Source organism: Plectrocnemia conspersa, unplaced genomic scaffold (assembly GCF_051122295.1).
Source record: "Plectrocnemia conspersa isolate PC_06_02 unplaced genomic scaffold, ASM5112229v1 ptg000012l, whole genome shotgun sequence".
NCBI classification, from domain to species: Eukaryota; Metazoa; Arthropoda; class Insecta; order Trichoptera; family Polycentropodidae; genus Plectrocnemia; species Plectrocnemia conspersa.
Window position 1 is genome coordinate 3,529,476 of NW_028277176.1, and position 24,947 is coordinate 3,554,422.

A 24,947-nucleotide genomic window follows, 5' to 3' on the forward strand; every position below is an offset into this window, starting at 1 on the left:
ACAACTAACTAATAATATATAACACTATATTTTATACGAATCTTAAAAGGCTACACAAAAATTAAAAAAAATTAACAATAAAAGAACATTGTTATTAAGACACGAAAAAATACTATAAAAATATTTTGCGAGAACATACTAATCTACTAATATATAGTATTGGTAACTATGATAAAAAAAAAAAATTTAAATATACATATACACAAATTTCCAAAGCATATCTTGCTTTAAAACATTGAAACTCAAACAATCCTCAGTTCGCTGATTAATTTGACTTAGTATTTTCCTAAAATTGTAATAAATAAAAATTTTATCGTCAATCTTTTTTTTGTTCTTTATGAACAAAGGCTTTTGTATTATCCTTGAATTAAATTTAAAAAAATCCTATCTTACATATTTGTGTAACTGATTTGTAAACAAGGAAATGGTTATGAATCAGTACCTTGTATCATATCATATGCAAATGTTAACCTTATATTATATATGAAATAAGCAAAATATTCTTCTAATAAATCTTTACAAATATATGTAAATACAAGCTTTAATATAAATATAATACATACATTGTGTTCCTTTAAAAGAAACGAGATTAAAAATCCCTTGAAACGTCATTTTTAAAAGACTAAAGCCAACAAATATCATTAACATGCTTGAAACACAGTAAAACCGCTTATTTCATGGTATTAAAACGTTTGTTGATATTTAAAAAAATGGTTTCATTTTAATGAAATGTTCGGTCGACGGATTTGCTTGCCGCGTCTCTCCTTATTTATATTTGTGGAAATTTGTCTTTTCCGGGTATAATCAAGGGGAATTTCTCAACCGACATTAATCAATCTCTGAGTTACATGTCGCTGTCAAATTCACACACTTTTTGCGAGCATGCTCGACAATTTAATTTCGAACTAAGTGTCTATAAAATTTGCGTATACACTTTGGGCGATGGAAATTTCAAGATCGTTTACATTAGCGGAAGTGCTTAGGAAAATAAGGATTTTTTTTGGAAAAATTGCGCTATTGAAGCAGAATTTTTATACATAAAAAATATTTTAATAATAAGTAAATATATGTTTTATAAATATATTATTAAAAATATATTAAATACTTTACATGTGGTAGTGCGATATAATTCTAAAATTATAAATATATATTGCTATAAAAATTTTAAATAAATATTAGAGTAATTGCACTTTAAAAACTATATTTACAGCCATTTTTTGTTATAGTTTCAAAGTCGGCTTCTCAGAAATTCTTAGTAATGTTTAATGATTATCAAATAGATAAAAAGGCTCTAGGAATAAATTAATTAGAGAATATATTGATTAAAACCCTTCCTTTTATTTGCTTTAAGTACTTAAACTACATATTTAATTAATGCTTATCATTTGGATATTTCTCAATTATCTGGAAGACGGCGAAAACTTTACTTCCGCATTTAGCAAATTATTTAAAAAAAAATCTAATATCTCGATTAAAAGAATCTTTTAAAAGCAAACTCAATAATGAACAATTTGGTTTCCGCGAACATCACTCGACTACGCATCAACTTAACAGACTAACAGAGCATATATCTGCCGATTTTAATAGGAAAAAAGTACTAGTATTTTACTATTAGATATAGAAAAGGCTTTTGATACTTCGAGCACTTCCGAACATTGTCGGACCGAAGTCAAAAGAACCGAAGTCGGAGCTGCTCTTTCGAGCGCGAGCGGTGAGATGCTTCCTCTTTCGCTCTCTCGTGTGTTAAGTGACGAGAGTGAGAGAGATAATGATATGGTGTTTCGCAAACTGAGATAGAACGAGTAACTCGCTTCAATATCAGTATGCGCGTAGGCGTCCTATGGTTAACACGCATGTCGAGCACTGCATCGTAGTCACGTGGTCAATTTATAATACCACATGCTTATCGGGGACTTCAACAGACTCTTACTGACATCTTTGAATATTTTAGGGCACCAAAAGGGATTAATTATATTTTTGATAGTATATTCTTCTAACAGATATCGTTATTATATTTTTTTTCATATAAAATTAAATAATTAGTGGTACTTGATTGTATTAAAAAAAATCGTTTCGAATATTCTTATATATTTTCCAAGATCGGTTTATATAAATGTCACACCATAAGGAATTCTTATTTAGAATCGATGGCGACAAATTCTATGATAGTCACAGATGTGGTGTTTGTATTCTGAAGTAGCATTGTTATGCCTAATGGCATTTTGCAAAAGCCGACGAAGATTTTGCGTAAATTGAATATTTACGACCGAAAAGTTTCATTGATATTGTATTGGTGAGTGCCCACATAAACTTTTATAATTATCAGTAGCGTAATTTTAATAACATGACAATTTAAAAATTGCGATTATTTGGCATATTTTTCGATCGCGCGCAAATATGCGGGCTGTACGTGACAGAAACCGCCATCCGGACGTCATTCCAGACAACTTCCAGAGAGTGTAGTGTAGGCATAAGAATAAAAAAAACAATTGCGCACTAAGGTCAAGACGTTAATTAAATAACAGTCCCAATGGATTCTGCTGATTGATGACGAATTCGACAATAAGCTGAGGGTAAAAAACACCTCATATCTCTATTCACAATTACAAATAAACACCTAATACACTATTCGCATAATCCACAATGTTTACTGTTCCTGCAAAATTGATTTTGTGAAACTTTTGCCTTGTTGAAGACGTCTCAAAACAATGTAACCCATCAGATCCAGTATATTAGGGTTCGAGCACGTTTCTGGCCGTTTGTATCTGATTTCGTCGATAGCGGCCGATTTTAACCGGTCGAAAGGTTATTTATTTCGGTGATCGATACACTTGTTTGCCGTTTAACCGACTTCCGCATCGGCGCTATCATTACTTAACCGAACCGGAACGCCGTTCCGGGGCCCGGCAATTCTAGTTCAATTTACCGAACCGAAACCGACAACGGACGATTGTCGTCATTAATTAAAACTCGGCTGTCCTTCTTTCCCTCTGAATAGTTTAATGGTTCATCATAAAGGAATTTATGCATTTTAATTACAGGAAAAGGTTACCATGCGCTAAGTGTTCATTCATTATTGAAATGTAATGGTATTGCTTAAAATGGTTCACTATCGAAACTTTACATTATTGTAACACGCGTCATAAATATATTTTAATATTCCAAAAATATATAACACGTTTTTAATCAAGTAGGAAATTTAATTTTAATCTACTAACTAATAAATCTCGGGTTTTCCGATGACCTAACAATGTATTTTTGTAAATGATCGCGTGTACATCAAATTCTAACCCACGGAGCGGCTGCTCGATGAATTGTCAATACAAATTCAAGTATTTATTAGCTTTTCATTGTAAATAATTAGTATTTCGGTTAATTTTATATATAAAATATGATATTTCAGAAAAAAACACAAATTTACAAAAACGCCGAAATTTTTTTTATTTTCTTTAGTTTTAGTGTGCTTCGTTTTTTGCTATTTTCTGGCCTTATTTTTTGGATAATATTGCTCTGTCTACACATATGCGAGTGTTGCTCTGATTCCTAATATAAAAAAATTAGGAATCTTCCAGAAACGCTTGTTCAAAAACGAAGAAAGATTTCGCACCCATATTTAAAAAAAAAAAATATGAAAAAGTGAAAAAATAAATGGGACAAAATGGTTTTTGTACACAGTCGTCATTAATGATTATTAGTACTCGTAGACAACACAAGGATCAGCGTATAAATTATTTTTAGAAGTACCTGAATCTAAGAAAGATTATTTAATAGCTTGTTATTGTTAGAAACACGAAATATAAATAGACAGACTATAATTAGTCATATATATCAGCAATTTACGTAAAATATGATCTGCTTGTTTATTTTATTTCCTAAAATAAAAATATGAAGATTCAATAAAATATTCTGACTATAAATAAAACAATTTTTTCACAAAATTTGCTAGCATGTATCAACATTTAACAATATAATAATACAGCATAAACTTGAGAAGAAAGCATTGAGTTCACATTGAATGAGTATACAATATTCTTTCGATCTTTTTTATAACAAATTATTACCGGTATTAACTGTTTTTTTCTATCAGTAATACCGGTTTAAAATTGCAATCCCTAACCATAGATCATATTCACAGAATCAGATAAGCATTGAAAAAAGCCTATGGATGAGATATAAGACTGTACCATTTATTTATAGACTTTTGATAGTGTTCATAGAAAATAGATTTTTTTTATTAATTAATAAGTCTTCCGTTCTTCTTGACAAGCATAAGCTCAATGCGTTACAACGGGTGAAATCTGTACCAACTGAGTAAGTCAATCAGATATAATGAATACCTACAAGTAAGTATTAACCACCAGACTGAAAGTCTGTGAATCAGAGACATCTATAATAATAATTATTAATTATTATGTGCAATATAATTTAATAAAAGAGCTTTTTTTACACATAAAAAATCGAGTGCTGCTGCCGGGGCTCGAACCCACAACCTCAGAGTTACTAATCTGAAGCGTTACGGACTATGCTATTCCGTTCTTAATATTATATAAAAAGATTAGGCACACCAGATAAATTAGTGAGATTGTTTGAAACAACAATAAATGGTTCAAAAGCGATAGTTATTATGCAGAATAAATATACAAGAGGGCTTCAAATAAAATCGGGTGTCAAACAAGGTGAAGCATTATTCCCACTAATCTTTAACCTAGTAATATAGGCTATAATAAAAAAAATAATTAAAAACGGATATATACATATATATAGTCCGTCCAAGATATGAACGCTCGTTGCTACAGTATTGGTGAGAGAATAGAATAGGGTGACCATGTGAAATTTAACGTTCAATTAATTTTTCCTATTTTAATTTAATTTGTTGAAGCTAATGTAAAATATCACTTTCTTACTTTTTTTATTTAATTATATACATATTTAACTCAAAAATATTATAGCTCTCCAGTTTGAATATCTATTTAATATAATATTTTTTTTAAATACCAATAGAATATTACAGGAATTGTTTTATTGATTACAAAATAACACAACGTGACAATAATTTAAAATAAAAATATAACATATACTTTTTAATTCAATTAATGTAACTGTATATGTATGCATGCATGCGTACATGCACCCTTGTTTCCAACACAACGATGATGAGCGTTAACATCTTGGACAGACTATACATAAATACACATCACAGGTGTTTGAATTTGTTGATAATTAGGTAATAACAAGTAAAAGTATACATAATATCCCTAGACATAGCAACAAAAAAGTATATATTACGTATTTTTTGTATTAATAAAAAAAATTGTTGAAACGCATAAATTTATTATTACAAAAGTTATTACAGTGATTAAAAATATATCTATGAAGAAAAATGTTTGTTGAAAAATATAACTATATTTCTGTAAATATAAAATTAATTAATATTTTTTTATGAATATTAAGTAGAAACATTTCTACAGTTTTTTATGATATAATACTTTACTTTTTGTCTTGTATTGACTTTTATTAAAAGCCCATAAAGTCACCATAGAATTTAATGTTAATTATAAATGTGAAAAGACCATATAAAAATTAGTATAATTATTAATAAAGCCAGCGATAAAACGATAATAGTAAGTTTAAAAATATTACTTTAATAAAGCTTATTCCGATTCTGCACAATACAAACTTTGATCGTGAAATCGACAAGTCATTAACATCAATGTAACTTACTGTTCATTTTGGCAACAGAGCGATAACCACGCATTATTTCATTGTTAAGCCAGTGATTCGAAACACATTCTGAATTACAGCCTATAATGTAATATCGATAAAGCTTTATTACATCAACTGATTTTGATTAAAACGTACGTAACGTGGTATTGACGTTCTCAAACTATTTTTGGTAATATGACGCTCAATTTATAGAGAGAATAGAAAATATAAAAAAATCGTATTCAAGAAAGCACTTGATTGCTTCTTGTTAAATGTCTATAGACAAAATTTAAATATATGTATATATACGTATATAACATTTCAATTGCATGGATGAAATCTTAATTGAATAATAAATTAAGAATATGCCCTACATCATAGCGGATTCGTGCGAATGGGTTACCATTTAGTAACCGCTGTGTCGAGCGAATCGTTAGGTATTGAAACGTGTACCGTTCAATCTGGTGCAAGCCACTGATGAAGAGTTATCGAATTATTCCTGGCCGGAATAGCCGCCGTAATGAAGGAGATGTTTTCACAGAGGAATTCACGGATGAGTGGCCACGACAAAAAGGGAATAGAGAGTGAGATAGAAATAGAGAGAAAGAGAGATACGGAGTCTTTCTGGAGAGCAGAAATAATTAATGGTGGATTCAGAATCGCCTGCTAATAATTCGGTATTATTAGACGGAATCGAAGCTGAGGTGTCAAAGTATGGGTTTTTTGCTGGCGTACTATTTTACCTTACATATCATACATGGAATTAAATTACATAAGGTAGGGTACATATATTTACATGTTTTTAAAATACTCACAAAGCAATAAAGTTATGCTAATTACAATTTTGTTGCTATAATATAGCAACCAGACAAATATGTACCAATATTTTTTTTCTTAATATATTCGGATATTTAGCATAATTTATGGATTTTCAAAACATTTCTTCCTTAAAACACACGTATGAGATTGACTATGATAAGCTATCTTGATAAAAAAAAAACTGTTTTATAAATAAATAAAATATTAACTACAAAGTATGTATTATAACAATATGTAAAAAATAAATATAATTAATGTTACCAAGCAATACTAAAGATTAAATCTACTTATATGATGTAATATTGGTACAGTACTTTATATTTTAATCTGAACACCTCATTATTTCAAGACATTAAAAATAATGCACTGTTTAGTAAATCATATGTAGCATATTTAAATATGATAAATAAATAAAAAAAATATTATTATTCTGTAAATAAAACATGGCTAATAATTCACAAAAATATATATCACCCATTAATTGCAAACTTCTTACTCAAACACTCATTATTTTCATAACTTTATATTTATATTAAAAGTTTTTCTCGACATTGACTTATATTTAAAAACCAGTCGTGTAAAACCGAATAAAATAATACCAACCTTTTAAAGAATTAAGAGAGGAGCAAAGGGTAATCCGTTTTGTATTAGATATAATCTTAAAAAACATAAAATAAACTTCCCGAAACATAATCGAATGTTTTTAATCAAAATATATTATTTTATAAAAAATATCTAAAATATTCATATAACTTGAATTGTTTATTTGATTTTAATGCAAGTGTATACAAGAAGGTAAAAATCATTTGTAATTGATTATCTCTATGATTACACTTTTCCTTTGGGAGACAGGCGAAATTTAAAATAAAGATCCCGCAGCCCAAGTCAGTCACGTTAAAGTGACAAAGTAACTTTTGATAATTTATCATCCTTTACTCGGGTACTACCTTATTGTTTTTTTATTCCCCAACCCTGCGCTCGAAATTCTCATTATTCCCGGTTCGGCAAAAACAAGCAATGAGTTTGCCAGAAAAAAATGGAGCGATGCCCCGTCTCATAATATTTTCGTGATTAACGCGTTATGCTAATTAAACACAAAAAAAGTTTGATGTTTCAATTTATCAAAAGGAGAGGCTTAGACAAGATTTAATTATATAAAATCACAAGCAAGGAAATTTATTCTTTTTTTAACTTCAAGAGATTGACATTTCAAAAAATTATTGTTTGGAAAGTATAAACGTGCTTTAAGTAAATTTTAGTGAATTCACTAAGAGTAAGAGTTTATAGATCAAAGAATCGCAAGACTAGTGAAATATATTATAATATTTAATATCAATAATTAAAATCTTACGGAACTCGTATAAATATTTTTTCAATTTGTGCCATTTATTTGTAACACTCAAAATAAATTTAATTTTCAATGCTTATTTTAAATTAATATTTTTGTATTCCAAAACTAAGCAATCAACTTGCTTGGAAAATTGCTACGTTTTAATCATTTTATTGTATTTCTATAAATGTTAATAAACTGATTAAGTAAATATTTCATTACATATGTGTATTTGAATATTAAAAAAAAAATATAGTAGATATTGCACTGCAAAAACAAACTTAAAAACGCAGGAAGTCAATTATATTTCCAGATGTATGGCTTGAATGGATATTGCTTATTTGTGCTAATATTTTTGTTTTTATATACTTATGTGTAAGTTACTAATGACAACCACTGGCAAAGTAAAAGCTAGCAAAGTTATTGGAATTTTCAATTACTACTTTTTAAAATCAATACGAACATTGTTAAAGTACTTTATTTTGCTAATGCGTTTCCAACGTTTTGAGTTGTGATTGCTGCAAGCAGCATCTGGCAGTAAAGCCCACATCAACAAAAACAGAATGAGACTTTTCGGCACCAGGAATAATTAAAATGAAACGCTTATGGTTTTCAAGGCATCTATATTTGTTATTGGTTGGTTTTTGATTTGTGCGACCACTCGAAAAGGTCCTATTCTCAAGAACTTGCGTTAATTTACTGTGACAAAAATGATCATCCATTAACATAAATACGATTTATTATTTTGCATGAATAATAAGATTAAATTTATCCTGGATAAAACTAGGTAATATAGCTTTTTTTTTATTTTTCGAAGCGGGTAGAGACAAAAATACTCTTTTGATTATTGAATAAACGAGATTGAGGTTTGCCAAAAGGTAAATTTAATGGCGTTACTCCATGGAAAGCCCCCATAAAACTCTGCAAATTTTTGATTCCCAAGCAAAATGATTTTTTTGTATCTGATTTTTATTCTAAGTTTAATATTACCAAAGCAATGATAAAACCGATTTTAGTAATTGAAAAAATCGTAAAAAAAAATTTTCTGTTAAATACTTTTGACTTTTATTAAATACTTTCAAGAAAGCTAGCATATTTTTAAACATCTGACTTAGACTTACCAATTCTTATGCATTAGTATAAAAAAATCAGAAATTGTAAAACATTTTAAAATATTCGTACAAATTAAATTTTAGCAAAAAAAAAATTTAAAGAAGCTTAGCGAAAAATAAGAATTCATGATTTTTTTTCCAGAAATTCTCGAAAAATGATTAAAAAAAAACACTGAGGTTATATTTTTGTTTGAAAAATAAGTTCAGTGTTTTTTATACGTATAAAAATAAATTACAACACAGATACATGACAAACTTTGTCGAACGCTTTTTAAAAGTCGTTATAGACAAAATCCGTTTTGAGGATATATCTGTGATTAATTATATCAAACAACTTAGCAGGTGCCAAAGGAACAGATTTATTAAAATAGTATTTATGTTAAAAAAATAACAACATAAATTATTTAAAATGCAGATGTGTACAAAAAATTGAAAATACATTCAGAATATTTATAATTTAACTCGCGACTAACTTTATGCATTACGTAAAGATATCAGTGTTTTTCTTTATATTAAATTATATTTAAATATATGCTTAGCTTTTTAATATAATATTTTATACAAAATAAATATATTTTTTACCCACAATATTTTTAAAAACTACTTTTTTAAACATATTATATTTAGGTATAACAGAAATGAAGTTTATAATAATATATAAAAATTCGAAATATATTTTAAGATATTAAGATATTAAAAAATGTACTTACAATTAAAATAGAACAATAGCCCTGCTACAAGCGCGAAAACAAGCAGCATCAGCAACAACAACAACGTGAAGATCGCAGGTTTGCAACAAGCACGCCAACAATCCCCAGGGGTATCGCTCCTGTTCCCAGCCACACCCACAACAACTCCACCTTTGTTTTTGTCCAAAACACCATAAGAAGCCACCAATCCTCCACTGGGACGATTTCCCACATTCACTTCGTTATTTCCCAAAAAACCACAGCAAGTGTTGTCCTGGTTCTTCTGCAAGCCAGACACTTGCATCTGGTTAACAGCCACCGGTTGGATGTTAACCACACTTTGTTCTAAATGATTATCTTCAGCTTTGTTGTAGTCACTGGCAGTCTTTTCAGTAGCACTCATCCTGGTCCTGCCCATTGTAGCACTGTCGATTTTTCCAGATGAAGATTTTCTATTGTTCTCGTAGTACCATTCCCTATCGTCGGCTCTTAGGGTTCTATCGTTGGTTCCATCGTACGCCTCCTTAGATGAATCTGTATCCGTTCTATAATGAGCAGGTTCTACGTATCTGTTCGTATAGCTTCTTCCCGAGCTTCTAATAGTATCAGTCTGGTACCAGTTTTGGTCCTGGTCGGACCTTGCGCTCCTAGCTGATCTTCCGCTAAACCTTTCATCGTTTCTATAGAACCTGCTTCTATCGTCATAGTAATCATCCGGACGGATTGTTCTAGTTCTTTCTTCAAAAGGCTCTCTCGATCTTTCCCTCAATTCTCTAGAAGATGGCACATAATCAGGCGACGAAGAAGCCCACTCTTCAGAGCTATACCTATCTGCCGAAACCCTCTGAGCTGGATATTGGTTATAGTATGGAGAATCTTCAACTCGCTCGCTACCACCTGGGTAATACGAGTTAACCGGTGAAGAGTATTCGAACATATTTCCTAACATGATAAATACCGTGTGTTTCTATATATTTAATCTATAGGAAGACGATTTGCAGTTATTTTTATATTCAGATTATTAGTCTCGCTGTTGATTTCACTGTCATATTGTGTATTGATCATCTCGTGATTGATGGTTCTCGCATAGTCCATGTTTCGCCAGGGGGCACCTGAAACAAATCAAAATAAATATCAGCAAATAAATCCCACCGATAGGCGAATCAATCAAAAAACGTTTCTTTTAGCTCGCGAGTGTTAAAAATATACACACATTTGTCATCTGATCGAGCTTTCAAAGTACATGTCAAAGCATAAATTCGCTAATGGTGATCGATGAAAAATTTATTTAATAATCATTATATTTTAGGTGAACCCTTTTACCCATTTCACGTGTGTATACACATATCATATTTGATGTACGATGAAAATTAAATAAAACGAAATTTTGTATGCGCTCGTTTGTGTTGCGAAATGCCCATAGGATTTATTCATACGCGTATAAATATTGTAGCTAACAGGTTTTTGAAAATGTACGTTTGGACAAATGTTTTGTTATACTTGATATAAGTCAAATAAAACAGTTATATTGTTCCGCGTTAAAATATAACCTGAGCTATTAAATATATTATCTACTACAATAAAATATTTTAGTACATGTACAAATATGAGTCATATTAGATGACATAGTTATTGTTTTGATTACTTTTTTATATTTTAATGACTTTAAAAACCTTAATATTATATGTTTTAATCCGAATAAATTAGCTATAGGTACAATTTTTAAATAAAAAACATATATCAATTAACTTAAACTGGTTAAAGTTGCATTTGCAAGCTTTATTTATTATTATTTATCTTACATAACAAGCTAAGTATATTTTTAAAAATAAAAATCAGATCTTCTTATTACAAAGTTGATAAATAACCACCGGTTCCGGGTGTATGAGATATTAAGTCGTTACCCTGCGACGAGTGTCGGTAATAACGTGCCTGGTTTTAATCAAACGCTTCAGTTAAATATATTAATTAAAACGCAGTGTTTACTTTCAATTAAACTACAGTTTAACATTATTAACTGCGTTAACTTTCTTTGGAGCGATGTCAATTAATAATTCGATTTCGGGTCACGTTTAGACGAGAAATTATACTCTCGCTCGAGCATTGTGTACGTTTTATGTGTGTGAGTACACGTGAGGTAAATATGTGTATATGTTTTATTACAAAGGGTAGACCAATATTCACTGCGAGCTTTCCACAACAAGAAATCCAAACAATAATGACCCGCGAATTACGTGACTGGTTGTGTGACATATTAGAGCCTACTATAATTAATACAAATTGAAGTTCCAAACATTGCGTTAATTGAATTAATATTATAACAACATGCAAATTAAGGCATTTAGATTTTAAACATTTACCATTTGTTGGCCGTTATTTTTATAAATAACTAAGTTACTCTAAAATGACCCCTGGATTTTATAATTTAAATATTCTTTTAAAGTTTCAAATTTAACAGACAACGTATATATGTTAACAATATTTACAGTATAAAAAAATGTAAAATATTTTGCGCACAACGATTAGTTATCTTAATTTTAATTAAAAAAAAAAATTTTAATAGCTTGTGACATTTTTCCAATTAAATGTTATTTTAATATTTAGTCAATATTTTTAGATTACTATTGTTTCAACAAATAGTACATTTTTAAGATTAGGATATAAAGTATTTACATTAATGTACTATAATGTTTATATGTGTATATGCCAAAGATTACATAAAAGTTTTAAAGCTACATAAATAATATTTTTCTCTAAAAAATATTGCATAAAAATTTATATTCAAATAACATTTCTGTCAAATTTCATTTTTATTTTGAATTTGTGAAAAAAAAATCGGAATTATTTACACAAAAATATTTTTTTATCTACATAAAAATGCACGCTATTTATATCATAAAATATTGAAACAAATATTTTTTTGTATTAGTATATGTAGGTACAACCATAAAAGAAATAATATTATTTTTTATGTTAAAATTAATATTAATATATATGAAGGTTTTTATTTTTCACATTTTTTAATGTTTTTTTATATATTGCATAAAATGTTCCTAATTGAGATTTTTCTTAAAATGCTATATCAAAAATTTTCATTCCTTGAGGAATTTTTTGTTGAAAATATATTTTGAACGAATATTTTTTATTATTTTACTAACGCTGCATTATTTATACCGCAGCGTCTTAAAATATATATTAATTTTTAAAAGCAAAAAAAATCATTCTTATCTCTGATTCGGTAATCTAAGAACTACACATCCCTTGATTTACACGGTAGATACGTTCCAGAACCTATCGCGTGAATCGAGGCATAGATCAACATTTGTAATATAACGATCAAATAATATTTACGTGTACTTTACACGTTTATTTTACTTTTAACTCTTTGAACGCAGAAATCGACTAAAGTCGCCCAATTGATTTTTTTATCTCTTTACGCAATAATCAGTAGAAAAAAATGCTTTTCAAGAAAAAACTTTTTTTTGTAAATTAACATTATATATCATTTTAAATAAATAAAAATTAAAAAATCAGAACACTTAAACACAGTATCAAGGTGAAATTTTCACTTTTAAAAAAAAAAACAATTAAATATTATTTTTGATTAACGCGTTCAAAGGGTTAAAGTGACGAGTAAAATCATCAGCGGCACTTAGGCACTCCAAAATCAACACAGGACATCTGCAATGGGCATTAAAAGAATTCCAGAAATAGGTCATATGCAATAAATTAGAGTAAGCCATCAATTAATGAATATCAACACGCAACACGTGTAGAACCAAAGATGTTTGATTTAGAATATTTTTTAAAAATTTGTTTTTTATCTTGAAACGGGAGATTAATGAACATTAATAATAAAATAAGAAAAATACCATATTGTTTGAGAATTAACAGATTGCGAAAATGTATGGGGACTTTCCACAAAGTTGTATCATAAAATTTAAAGTTTTTATTCTATAATCCAAAGCTATTTTTTACCATTAATAAAGTTATGTTAATTTTATTTACTATGAATATTATAAAAAACGTGCTTAAATATTGGCGAATAAAATAAAAAAAAAAATTAAAACAGTAAATATACTTCACATATAAAATAATATACTGTACTTTTATAATTACATACACTATATATTACATTTTTTAATTTATCAAAACTTCTCGAGAATTTAAGATAAAATAAATAAAATAAGTGAAAATGTGAATCCTTATCTCTCGAAAAATAAAAAACATTGAAAAACCAGAATGCCTATTTTTTTATATTGTATCATTTATCGTTGCTTATTTTATATAAAATAATGGCGGTTAAATAATCACTAAAAATATTCTTAGATGCAACATTAAAATTTTAAATTGGAATTTTATGTCCAATGCATGGACATTCGGTCAACTTTTGTATTAACTTTTATTAAAATCTCAGTGACACAATATAATTATAGATTTATAAAATGTTTTTTTTCGAAATTTCTTATATTTGCGACAGTCAAAAAAACACAAAGAAGCAGAAAGTAAAAGAGCTTAAAAATAACTATTTATTTGTTTCAGTGCGATTATTATTTATTTTTAAACTTATCTTGCAAAATTTTATGGACCTCATTTTATATCAGATGTTGACCATATATAATACTTAGGTTAGATAGATGGTCCCATGGGACTTTATTCTAGGCTTCAGATGTCTCTTAAGGAGACAGGATTTCAAGACGCAGCATAAATCAAGAGCGTAAGACAAAGCATCTGATGGATTTCAAAAATCATAATAAGAAATAAAAATAATGTTCAATAAAATGTTTTCTTGTCAATAGAAAGATCATTTTTGTACAAAAAATGAGATGTAAAATGTACAACAGCTGTAATACATATTCGATTTGCAGTGTATATGTCCAAACTTAATTCTGACCATTCTCAGAGAGCATCGCACATCAATGATAGATACAATAAAACGACCGCAGCTGTTTTTTAAAGCCATCGTAAGTATAGTTATTTTAATCTATTGTACGATCAATTATCGTTTCTACAAAATAACGCAAAAGAGATTTTAAATTATTATTCCACACTCTTCCAATTTAGAGCGCCTCAACTACTAGTGATTCTGCACATTAATGCAATTCTCTATTATTTTTCAGTGACACATGGTATAAAAGATGAAGTTAATTAATAAATGATTTAAATTTAATATTCAAAACATCACTTACTGATAATTTTGATCTGTGATTAGCACAGTGCCAAAGTATAACGAAAGGATTCTTCTGTCAGAAATGTTTCACTTCACTTTCACATATTAACAACACAGTAATGCCGTCGCTAGGTACCGAAACAAAATATTTTTATTAATATTCTTCTGTTATCCCATAAAATTCAAAATATTGGATATCAAATATCACTTTTACCGATACGTTTTCAAGTTCGGTCCAGTCAAGAAATTAATTAAGCAGTGATTACATTCCAACGCTTTCGATACAGCATCAAACATACGCAATGAGGTAATTTGTTTTGCTTATGATATTTTATTTATCCATTAAACAATTTCTTTAAATACATTTTTTCTCAATATATCATTTACATGAATAACGATATTAATACATACGTTTATTGAATGAAGAATACGAGCCATTTCAATTCTATTCGAATGATTGATTTTCCATTGCTTATATATAGATTTTTTTCTGTTATTACTTCTTTATTCAATTTTAAAAACTATTTTAAATTTTTATTGTTTGAGAACCCCGACTTCGTAGCTGATGAGACTCAGGGTGCCATCTAGGTACAGTTTTATTACATTATATTTACATATGTTGCGACAAACGATAAATGGTGAGATGTTTTCTCCGCGCGGTGGTGGAAAACCTGGCGGAAGGATTATGTCAATGAACGATCATCTAGTTCTGATTGGTGTTGCAGCGACAGTATGTTTTCCGTGCGGTGGTAGAGAAGCTGGCGGTGGAATGTGTGAGTCCATGATCGTATATTGTCCGCGAGCGACGAGCATCTGCTGGTTTCTTCGAGTGGCTGCTGGGGGCTGCCTTGTTCTCACCGAAATCCAGGCTTAAGTATCCAGAGCTGCAAAGCTTGCTGATCAATCACAAGTATGCAGCGATCATCCAGCCAATCGCTGCAGCCGCTTCTTAGAACGGCGAAATAGGTATACGCCTTTAAAAAGCGACATTCGCTTGAAGGGCTTTGTCCAAGGTCGTATTGCATTGCAACCGGAATCTTGTTAATCTAGTGGTTTATTATATCCGTGAACATTTCGCAACAAAGAAATATTCTCTTAATGACGGAAAATATTTACAGTAAGAACAAAACTCGTTGTTATTTAAGGGATTTTTTCTGGTCGTAACGAGGGTTGTGTCATGTGTGGTCCAAATTCTTTACGCTATTGTCTTCTTTCCTTGTTGGTGGATGATCATTTCGATTACCGTAAACTAACACGAGTTCTAAGAAGAAGACCCTTTCAAACATGACATATTTATGTGGTCTCCACAGATTTTTATTTTTTCGGCTTCAAAACTATTTTTTAACGCTGCTTAACAGATTCTCTGTAATTGAGTATTATTTTTAATATATGTTGAAAAAATCTGATCCAAGCATTTTGAGTTTGATCTTGTTCCTCAAGATCAGCTATTGATAATTCAGATTAATCACTTGGCACTAATATTTCCATATTTTCTGTAATTGTTTTGGACTTTTTTTAGTGTAACCGGTGATTAAAAAGTAACTGGAATTTTATTTTTAATGTTATAGTTAAACTTTCGGACTAAAAAAATTTTAATTTAAAATAATGAAATCAAATTTAAGTAAAAATACAAAAAATAAATGTTCCGCACTTTCGCAATCGCTACGCACATGCATTTAGTAACAATTTCTTTTGAAACATTAAAAATACCGTAAAACAAGGTGCCGGAACGTAAATCCCTGCAAAGGAAAAAATGACAAAAAAGCCCTGCAAAGTATATATTAACAGCTAGCTTAAAAGTCAGGAAATCAGTGACGTCTGTATAATTAATTCTGAATTATGATGTTTATTTGTTTGCTAATAAATTTATGTCACTTTTAAGTAGGGATCGTTTTTTAGTAATAGCGTATTTATATATAAAAGTTCAGATCTGCTGCCTTGCTGCCCACGACTTCTGGGTTATCCTTCTGGACCAGTCCTGGGCAAACGTGGCCCGTGGGTTGGATTCGGCCCGCAAAGCATTTTAGAAAATACTTTAATTAAAAAAAATATGTAAGTGTAGATGATCCTATGCTTGAAACTCTCGTTAAAATCTGTGACTAAAAAGAATCATAAACAATAATGGGACCACACAAAGGCTCTTCTTTGTGAGGGATCTTATTCTTGAAACTCGCGCTATTGACTATGAATAAAATGAAAAAGCCCTCGTTACGACTAGAAAAAGTGGTTTCCATAAATAATTCGCAAGGATTCTTCGGTGCATTTAATAAATGTTTCTTTGTTACTAAATGGTCACGGAAAACAATATATCACCAGAAGATTAAAAGCACTGTAAGGGCACAATATTCCCGTTACACAATTTATCCTCAAGCAAATTTCACTTCCTAAAGGCGTATACATATTTCTTTGTTCTAAGAAGCGAGTGCAACGATTAGCTGGATGATCGCTGCATGATTGTGATTGGTCAGCAAGGTTTGCAGGTCTGAATATACAAGGCCGGTCTTCAAGGAGGACCTGGCAGACTCCGGCAGACACTCGAAGATTCGCCCCGCTTGGCAGCCACCACCACCGACAGACGCAAAGATACGACCTGAAGTTCTCGAAAACAATCATCGCAGCAAGAGGAACTGACAAAACCCCTGAGGATCTTCCACGGACTTCATCCCTGAGCCCGCTTCTCCACAACTGCTTGGATAAAACGGTGTTCGCCCATCATAGTAACTCGCAATATTTGTAACCTTAACAAATAAAATTCTTACTAGTTTCCACCTGCGTCTTACTGGCTGCATAAACACGCCCTTCAGGGTTATCAAACATTAAATAAATACGTATAATTACAAAAAAAATTTAAGTTTGTTTTCTGAATGTGTCTTGCCAAAATGTTACTTACGTCACAAATTAGCGGCAACAAGAAAGCATTTACAAATTGAATACTTATTCATAAAATCATTGGTAATTTTAAAACCCACACTCTACGTTTAACTTTATCGTTAAAAAATGTTACTCTTAGACTTTGTGACACATTTAGGACTAGAGTACCATACGCAATATACTAATTGCACAAATCTTACGTAATTTCAGAACAGCTAAGTTCAGTTCAGAACAAAAATAATAATTTATAACAGAAGTTTTTTTTAAGTGTTTATAATTAAATATAATACATAATGATGTATTATATGTATAATATATAAATTAATTATCTTCCATACCTTAACGATGCAAGTTTTAACAAAAAATATCTAATCTAAAATTTATTGAAAAAATTGTATGCAAGCAAGACGAAGCTCTATTGTCTCCGTATCAAATAGACACCATCTGTTACAGAGTCTCTCAGGTGTTATGAATCAGCGTCCGGTTGTTTAGAATTCTTTCCTCTTAAAATATCACGCATTATATTGATAGATAGGCCATTTACAAGACAAATAGAAGCCCGGTTATCCCTTTAGCTTTGCGTTGGCTTTGGCTGGCTTAAGACTTAAACCTCTTCACTGTAATTCCCAGATGGTGGGTGGGTTGGGGGGGCTCGGGGCGGATGAGGCGTCGCCGTAAAAACGCTGAGGATTCGAGATAAAAACGAGAGGAGGAAAAACTTGCCGCTGATGAACGGAAGGATGCGCCGTTCGGGAAGTGTAATAATGACAAAGGAACCCCACGCACACGCATCCTTATGAAACAATTTCGCTACTTTAAATCCTAATGATTATGGCAGCTGAGGGGGGAGTAAAGTTTGAATAGGCACCGCTGCCAGAGGCGTACCGTCGTTTTTGTGTGGGCATCATCCATTCAGATATAATATAATAGAGAGAACTTTTCTTTCAAAAACTGACCTTGCGCTGTTCTCTTACTAATTACACTGTCTAACGAGAGTTTCACCACAAATATAATAAATAATATTTATTTGAGATATATGTTTGTATAAATATGTCATTTAATATATATTATAATATATAAACAATAATACCATAAAATTTTAATAAATAAAGGTAATTGAATTTCTTAAAAATATTGTGTTGGCGTAAATATCGTATTTTATTTGAAAAATCAGTAAGTACTTTTTTTGTAAGATGGATTTATCGCGATAAATATTTATGGCAGAGCTTATTTTATTTTTTATTATTACGTAATTTTAATTAACAAAAATCTATTCTATTTTGAGAAGCAAATTGAATCCCGTATAATATATTTCTATGTTTTTACCATTACAGTTATAAGAGCACATAAACAAAGTCTTATTTGTACATTTATATTTCAGTCCTACTTAATTCTGTGACATTGAAATTAGCCTATCGCTACGCCACTGGCTTTTGGGAAATCCGAAGATAATGGAAAACGTTAGGGGTGGAAAACATAACGTGCGCATCGGCGATTTTCATGTCGTATGTGAAGAAAATAAGGTTGGAGGATACTGAAATAATAATAATAATGATTATGTATAAAAAAACAACCAGGAAGGGTGGTGCGTATAAAGAATTCAAGCTCAGTCAAAGAGCAACTTTACGGTACGTGTTTTTCCTAAAGATATTTTTCCGAGCACGAGCACGTGAAAAAAAGTATTAAAAATTTATGAATAGATTGTGTGTGGCATAACGAGCTGTTTTGTCGATTTTCTTGTCCGAATGCCGAAAAATATGTACAAGCTTTGCTCATGGCCAGCTAAAAATATCAAAAATTCTTGAAATTGAATGCAAATTTTAAATACTTAAATTCAGGCAAGAAGGCCAAATGTTTTTTTACTTTATTTTGTAAATATTTGTACAGTGTCTCATAGTTGAAAATATAAAAACAAAAATATTAGGGTTAAAAGCTTAACTACCTTAACTCCAATGAGTCACTTATTGATTGAATTTTAAAAACAGATTATATAATTTTTTATGCCTGCACTACACTCTCTGTAAGTTGACCAAGGTTGGCCTAGGACGGAGAATATAGTGGGTTACTTCGGTCGAGCTCGGTTCTGCCCGCTCTAAAATCTCTCGGAAGTTGTCTGAGGTTACCGAGAACTGGAGGTAAGGTGGGGGTAATTCAGTCGACTTGGCCAGTATCGAGCGCTTCCAAACATTGTCAGCATTATTTCCGAGTCATAGGGACCGAAGTCGGAGCTGCTCTTTCAAGCGCGAGCGGTGAGATATTTTCCCTTTCGCTCTCTCGTGTGTTAAGTGACGATAGTGAGAGAAACAATGATATGGTGTTTCGCAAACTGAGATAGAACAAGTAACTCGGTTCAATTTCAGTATGCGCGTAGGCGTCCTATGGTTAACACGCATGTCGAGCGCTGCATCGTGGTCACGTGGTCAATTTATAATACCACATGCTTACTGGGGACTTCAACAGACTCCTACTAACATTTTTGAATATTTTAGGGCACCAACCATTTAACAGATATCGTTATTATATTTTTTTCATATAAAATTAAATAATTAAAAAATAATTAGTCGTATTAGATTTTGTAAAAAAAATCGTTTCGAATATTCTTATATATTTTTCTAGATCGGTTTATATAAATGTCACACAATAACGAATTCTTATTAAGAATCGATGGCGACTAATTTTAACATAGTCACAGTGGTGTTCGTATTCTGATGTAATATTTTTAAACTTTATGGCATTTTGCAAAAGTCGACAAAGATTTTGCGTAAATTTATTATTTACGACCGAAAAGTTTTCATTGATATTGTATTAATGAGTGCCCACACCAACTTTTATAATTATCAGTAGCGTAATTTTAATAATATGACGATTTAAATATTGCGATTATTTGGCACATTTTTCGTTCGCGCGCAAATATGCCGACTATACGTGACAGAAGCCGATATCCAGACGTCATTCACGGCCGCCGTCAGGACGACATATGAAATTTGCGACAGTGTGGTCGTTTACTTAAAGTCGTAGATCTTTGCCGACTTCAGTTGTAATTTAGGTTCGAACAACTTCCAGAGAGTGTAGTGCACGCATTACATATTTGTAAATTTATATATATATATATATATATATATATATATATATATATATATATATATATATATATATATATATATATATATTACTGTACTAACATAATTTATCATTCTTTTTAACATTATGATGGTAACCTCTACTTTATCTTCTCAGATGAATAAATTATCCTTATTATTTAAAGTGGTAACATTACTACCTTATGTAAAATAAATGATCTCATCTATGCGGTGAAAATTATCATAAAGATAAAATAAATAAAATCATTTAAGTTAAATCTTTAAATGTCAAAATCCGATATATTTGCTGTTTCTACTTTAACAAGAAATAATAAATCTGACGTTATTATTTATTAAAAATAAATGTGGGTAAATAATAATTTTTGATAAATATTTTTTTGTGTTATTATAAAATACTTAAAATACAAAAAAAAATCGGCCAATTAAGGTTAAAGTATTATAAGATTGAGTTAATTTACTTTTATAATAGAGAAAATAGTTTAACTAACATAGTTGTATCAATGCTTTAAAGTTTTTTTTCCTAAAAATGAACGCATTTTATGTTAAAGAAGCACTTTATATGTGTGTTTTAAAAATACGATAATTGCAAAAATCTGATCAAATTCATACAGACTTCTTAAAATAAATATTGACCATTACAATCTCTTTGTTAATGAGAGGAGAGCAAATTCCCGATTACCCTCTTCTCTCATAGTCTGAAGCAGTCTCCAAAGTCTCCAAAGTGGGTTACGACTACCTCAGTGGGTTCGCGAGTTGTTACTTGCTGGTAATGTCTTTGTTAAAATATTTTGGTCATTTGTTTTGCTATTTTTTTGTGTTATTTACGTGCAATATTTAAGGATAATATGGACTTTACAATGCAAAATATTAAGATACACTTTCTTTTATTGCACAATATCGGTATTGAAAATGTATTATATTTAGGATAGCGAGATCTTTGTGTATTTGGTATTGCAATCCCCTTTTTTCAGATCTTACAAACTTTTTACTACTATCATAACATACAAGACTCGCAAAAAAACGCATTAAAAAATAAACCGTTAAGATAATAAAAGTGAATCCTACGAGCGATTGTTTCAATCTCATCACGCCATTTTTATTGACACCGATTTTCCATTGTTCAACTCTCACCGGCGCGGTCCCCTTTTGACAGCCAACATAAAGCCAGAGAGTTAAGCATCACACCGGCTCGTAAATTTCCACGTATACCTCTGTATCCAGTCTATCTTCTTCCATTCTATATTTTACCATCCCTGTCTTTCAACTGTCGAAAAAAAATTAAATGGCCCCAGGCGCGATTTCAATTTTCAGTCAGGGCCAAAAAATAAATTTACGATCGTCATAATAGCGGAATTATTATCGTTTTATACACACCCGGGCTTGGATGAGGCTGTATTTACGGCCCTGCTCGACCTGTCAAAAGAAAAATTTCAGTATAAAAACAAACGGTGTATTTACGGGCGCCACGTACAAACTCTTATCTGACTTTTACTGCCCAGAGAGGTGAAACGCTCAAAAGCAACGTTATGTTTGATCAATTTTTACGGGCCGACATGAAAATATTTATGCGCTTAATCTGATTTTAACGCCGCGAGTCCGTCCCTGGCAGAAATCACAATTGCCCATATTGCTTTATCGGTGTTAAAAATCGCTATTTCGGGCCAACGTGATAAGTGTGTCGCTCTTTGTTTCTAAAGCTAAATAATTGGAAATAATTGTAAAAATATCTTAGGGATATATAATCTAAGCAAGAAATTGACTATGGAAATATTTTAAGACTAATGGGTTTTAATTTTAAATGTTTCTTTATACAATAGTAATATGTATTTTATATTTATTTAATTTATGTATATATATAAATATATACATACATAATAAAAAATTGGTCAAACACTAGAGATTACAATATAGTTATTATTAGTGTAATAAACTGTACTGATATTGTATTAAATAAATTATTTTGTGATAATTAATAATTAATTAGACTAATTATTATAAATAAATGCTTGCGTTTTTAGTTAAATAGCAAATTCTATTATAAAGTTTCACTAATCTCAACTAATAAATATTAAATAATTTAAAAATAAATGCTTGCAAAAAATTATATATTTATTTTTTATTTAGAACGTTTAACAATAATATTAATATAAATATTTTTCACAAATTTTCAGCTATGCATTTTAGCATATGAAATTTAATATTTGTATAATTTAGTAATTGATTTTTTAATTGTTTGTATACGATTTTTATTGTATAGAATATTTTTATGCCAAATATTTATCTATGTACTTAATTAAGTATATTTGAGACAGATGTAAATCGATACATTTTGTTTTCAAGATTGAAAGACTAAATGTTGTAATATTTTGTTTTCAAAAACACATTTTTAGTTCTTTGCGCATTATTTTTGCCCTGCGCTCTTTTGGCATGCGCGCTTTTGACGACGCGATTTTTTCAGTTTACAATTTTTTTTTATTTCAAAGTTAATAAAAATTAGTTTCTTAACTATTTTTTTATGTTCATTATAAATTAATAATTATTATTTTAATGTATAATCTACTATTTTATTTTAAAATATTAATAAAAAAAATAAAAAATTACTACTTGTTTATACAAACTTATTTTATTAATTTTTTAAAAATTACATAAATAGATTTTTAATTAAAAAAAAAATAATTTCATATTTCTTCGAAAATATACATAAATTTTAATTATATAATATTTTTAATAAATAATTAATATTTATCCATGCAATTTTTTAGAATAAAGTAACACGATAGAGAATAGTAAAATAATAAAAAGCACATACAAAATTATTAGCTTAAAAATAATCATTCAAAATTTAGTCAACTAATAATAATAATAAAAATTAAAAAACCTTACTAATGACCTATTTTTATTATAATTTTTCATTAAGCATAAAAACAGATTAATATTAAAAAATAAGTACCTAACATTAGTTATAAATTGAAAGTTTTTTATAACTTGTATTTATAAAAGAAAAGTTGGTTATATCATTTTTGCTAAGTACATATGGTTTGATTTTATATATTGTGTATTTTTATAAAGATTTTTTTTCTCCTTTTTTTATATTATTTCTCTTTTATTTTTAATTTGTAAAAGATTTCATGTATTTTTCCTTGAATTAAGTACATATACCCACGTATAATTTATTATTATTTTTTATGTTATTGTATAACTTAACCAATCGTAAATATTGAAAATGGTTATGAACCAGTTTTGTGCGTTTAATGTATCTGTATGCTATTATACCCATGTATATTTTTGAAATAAACTGTAAAAAAAATTAAGTTACAATTAGATATAAGAAATTCTATACAAAGTTATATACCAAGTCATTAGTTAATGATTCTTAGATTTAATTGTAAGTGTAAAATAAAAATATAAATTAAAGCAGAAAATGCGTTAAAACATAAAATGCCTATAGCTTATAATATATTTGAAATAATAGTTATATATTTTATACTTTTTTACAAATTTACTTCACCAAAAATAATTTATATGTCAATTCATTATTATTAATATTTATTTTAAATAGGATCATGATAGGATCATTGCGTAAACATTTAAGAAATCTAAAATAATACCTTGAATCTTTTAGAAAAACATTTTTTTTATTTATTGTGAATAAATAATATCAGAGCAAACAAATCCAATAACTCTTGCTAATAAGCTATGACCTTACTTTAACAAAGGCAAAAGTCGATATCAGCCAATTTTTACTTATTTTTAATCTACTGCACATGAAATGCACGCCAAAAAAATATATATTATGTATTAACAAATAGTCTGGTTCCGCCCCAAATCTTTGATATTGATTAATATGATCAAGGACTGGAAATAATTATGTATTTCTCAATTTTTCCTCAAGCGATTATATCGCACTGTAATACTTTCTTTCAGCGACTTTAATACACAAACACACGCTAACAAGTATAATAAGGTAATTATTTGATTATAACAAAAATTCTGGTTACACCCCAAATCGTTGATACTAATTAAAATAATCAAAGATTAGTAAAGGCATAGTTTTGCTCCATTTTTCCTTAAGGTATACAAGCTGCCGTACTAAATCACTTCCTTCAGACATATTTATTTGATAATAGTAATAAATCTGCTGCCACCACTCAA

The 24,947-nt window shown here is 29.5% G+C and overlaps 1 protein-coding gene across 2 annotated transcripts in view; it reads right to left on the bottom strand.

The window, feature by feature from the left end:
* Window positions 1-24,947, bottom strand: part of LOC148227970 (agrin-like) — a 196,439-nt gene that overhangs the window by 159,122 nt on the left and 12,370 nt on the right. For both annotated transcript variants that reach the window (XM_088200001.1, XM_088200002.1), the window contains exon 2: window positions 9,675-10,765. In XM_088200001.1, coding sequence (XP_088056127.1) covers window positions 9,675-10,602 — 928 coding nt within the window. In that variant the 5' untranslated portion in view covers window positions 10,603-10,765. The remainder of the gene's footprint in view (window positions 1-9,674; window positions 10,766-24,947) is intronic.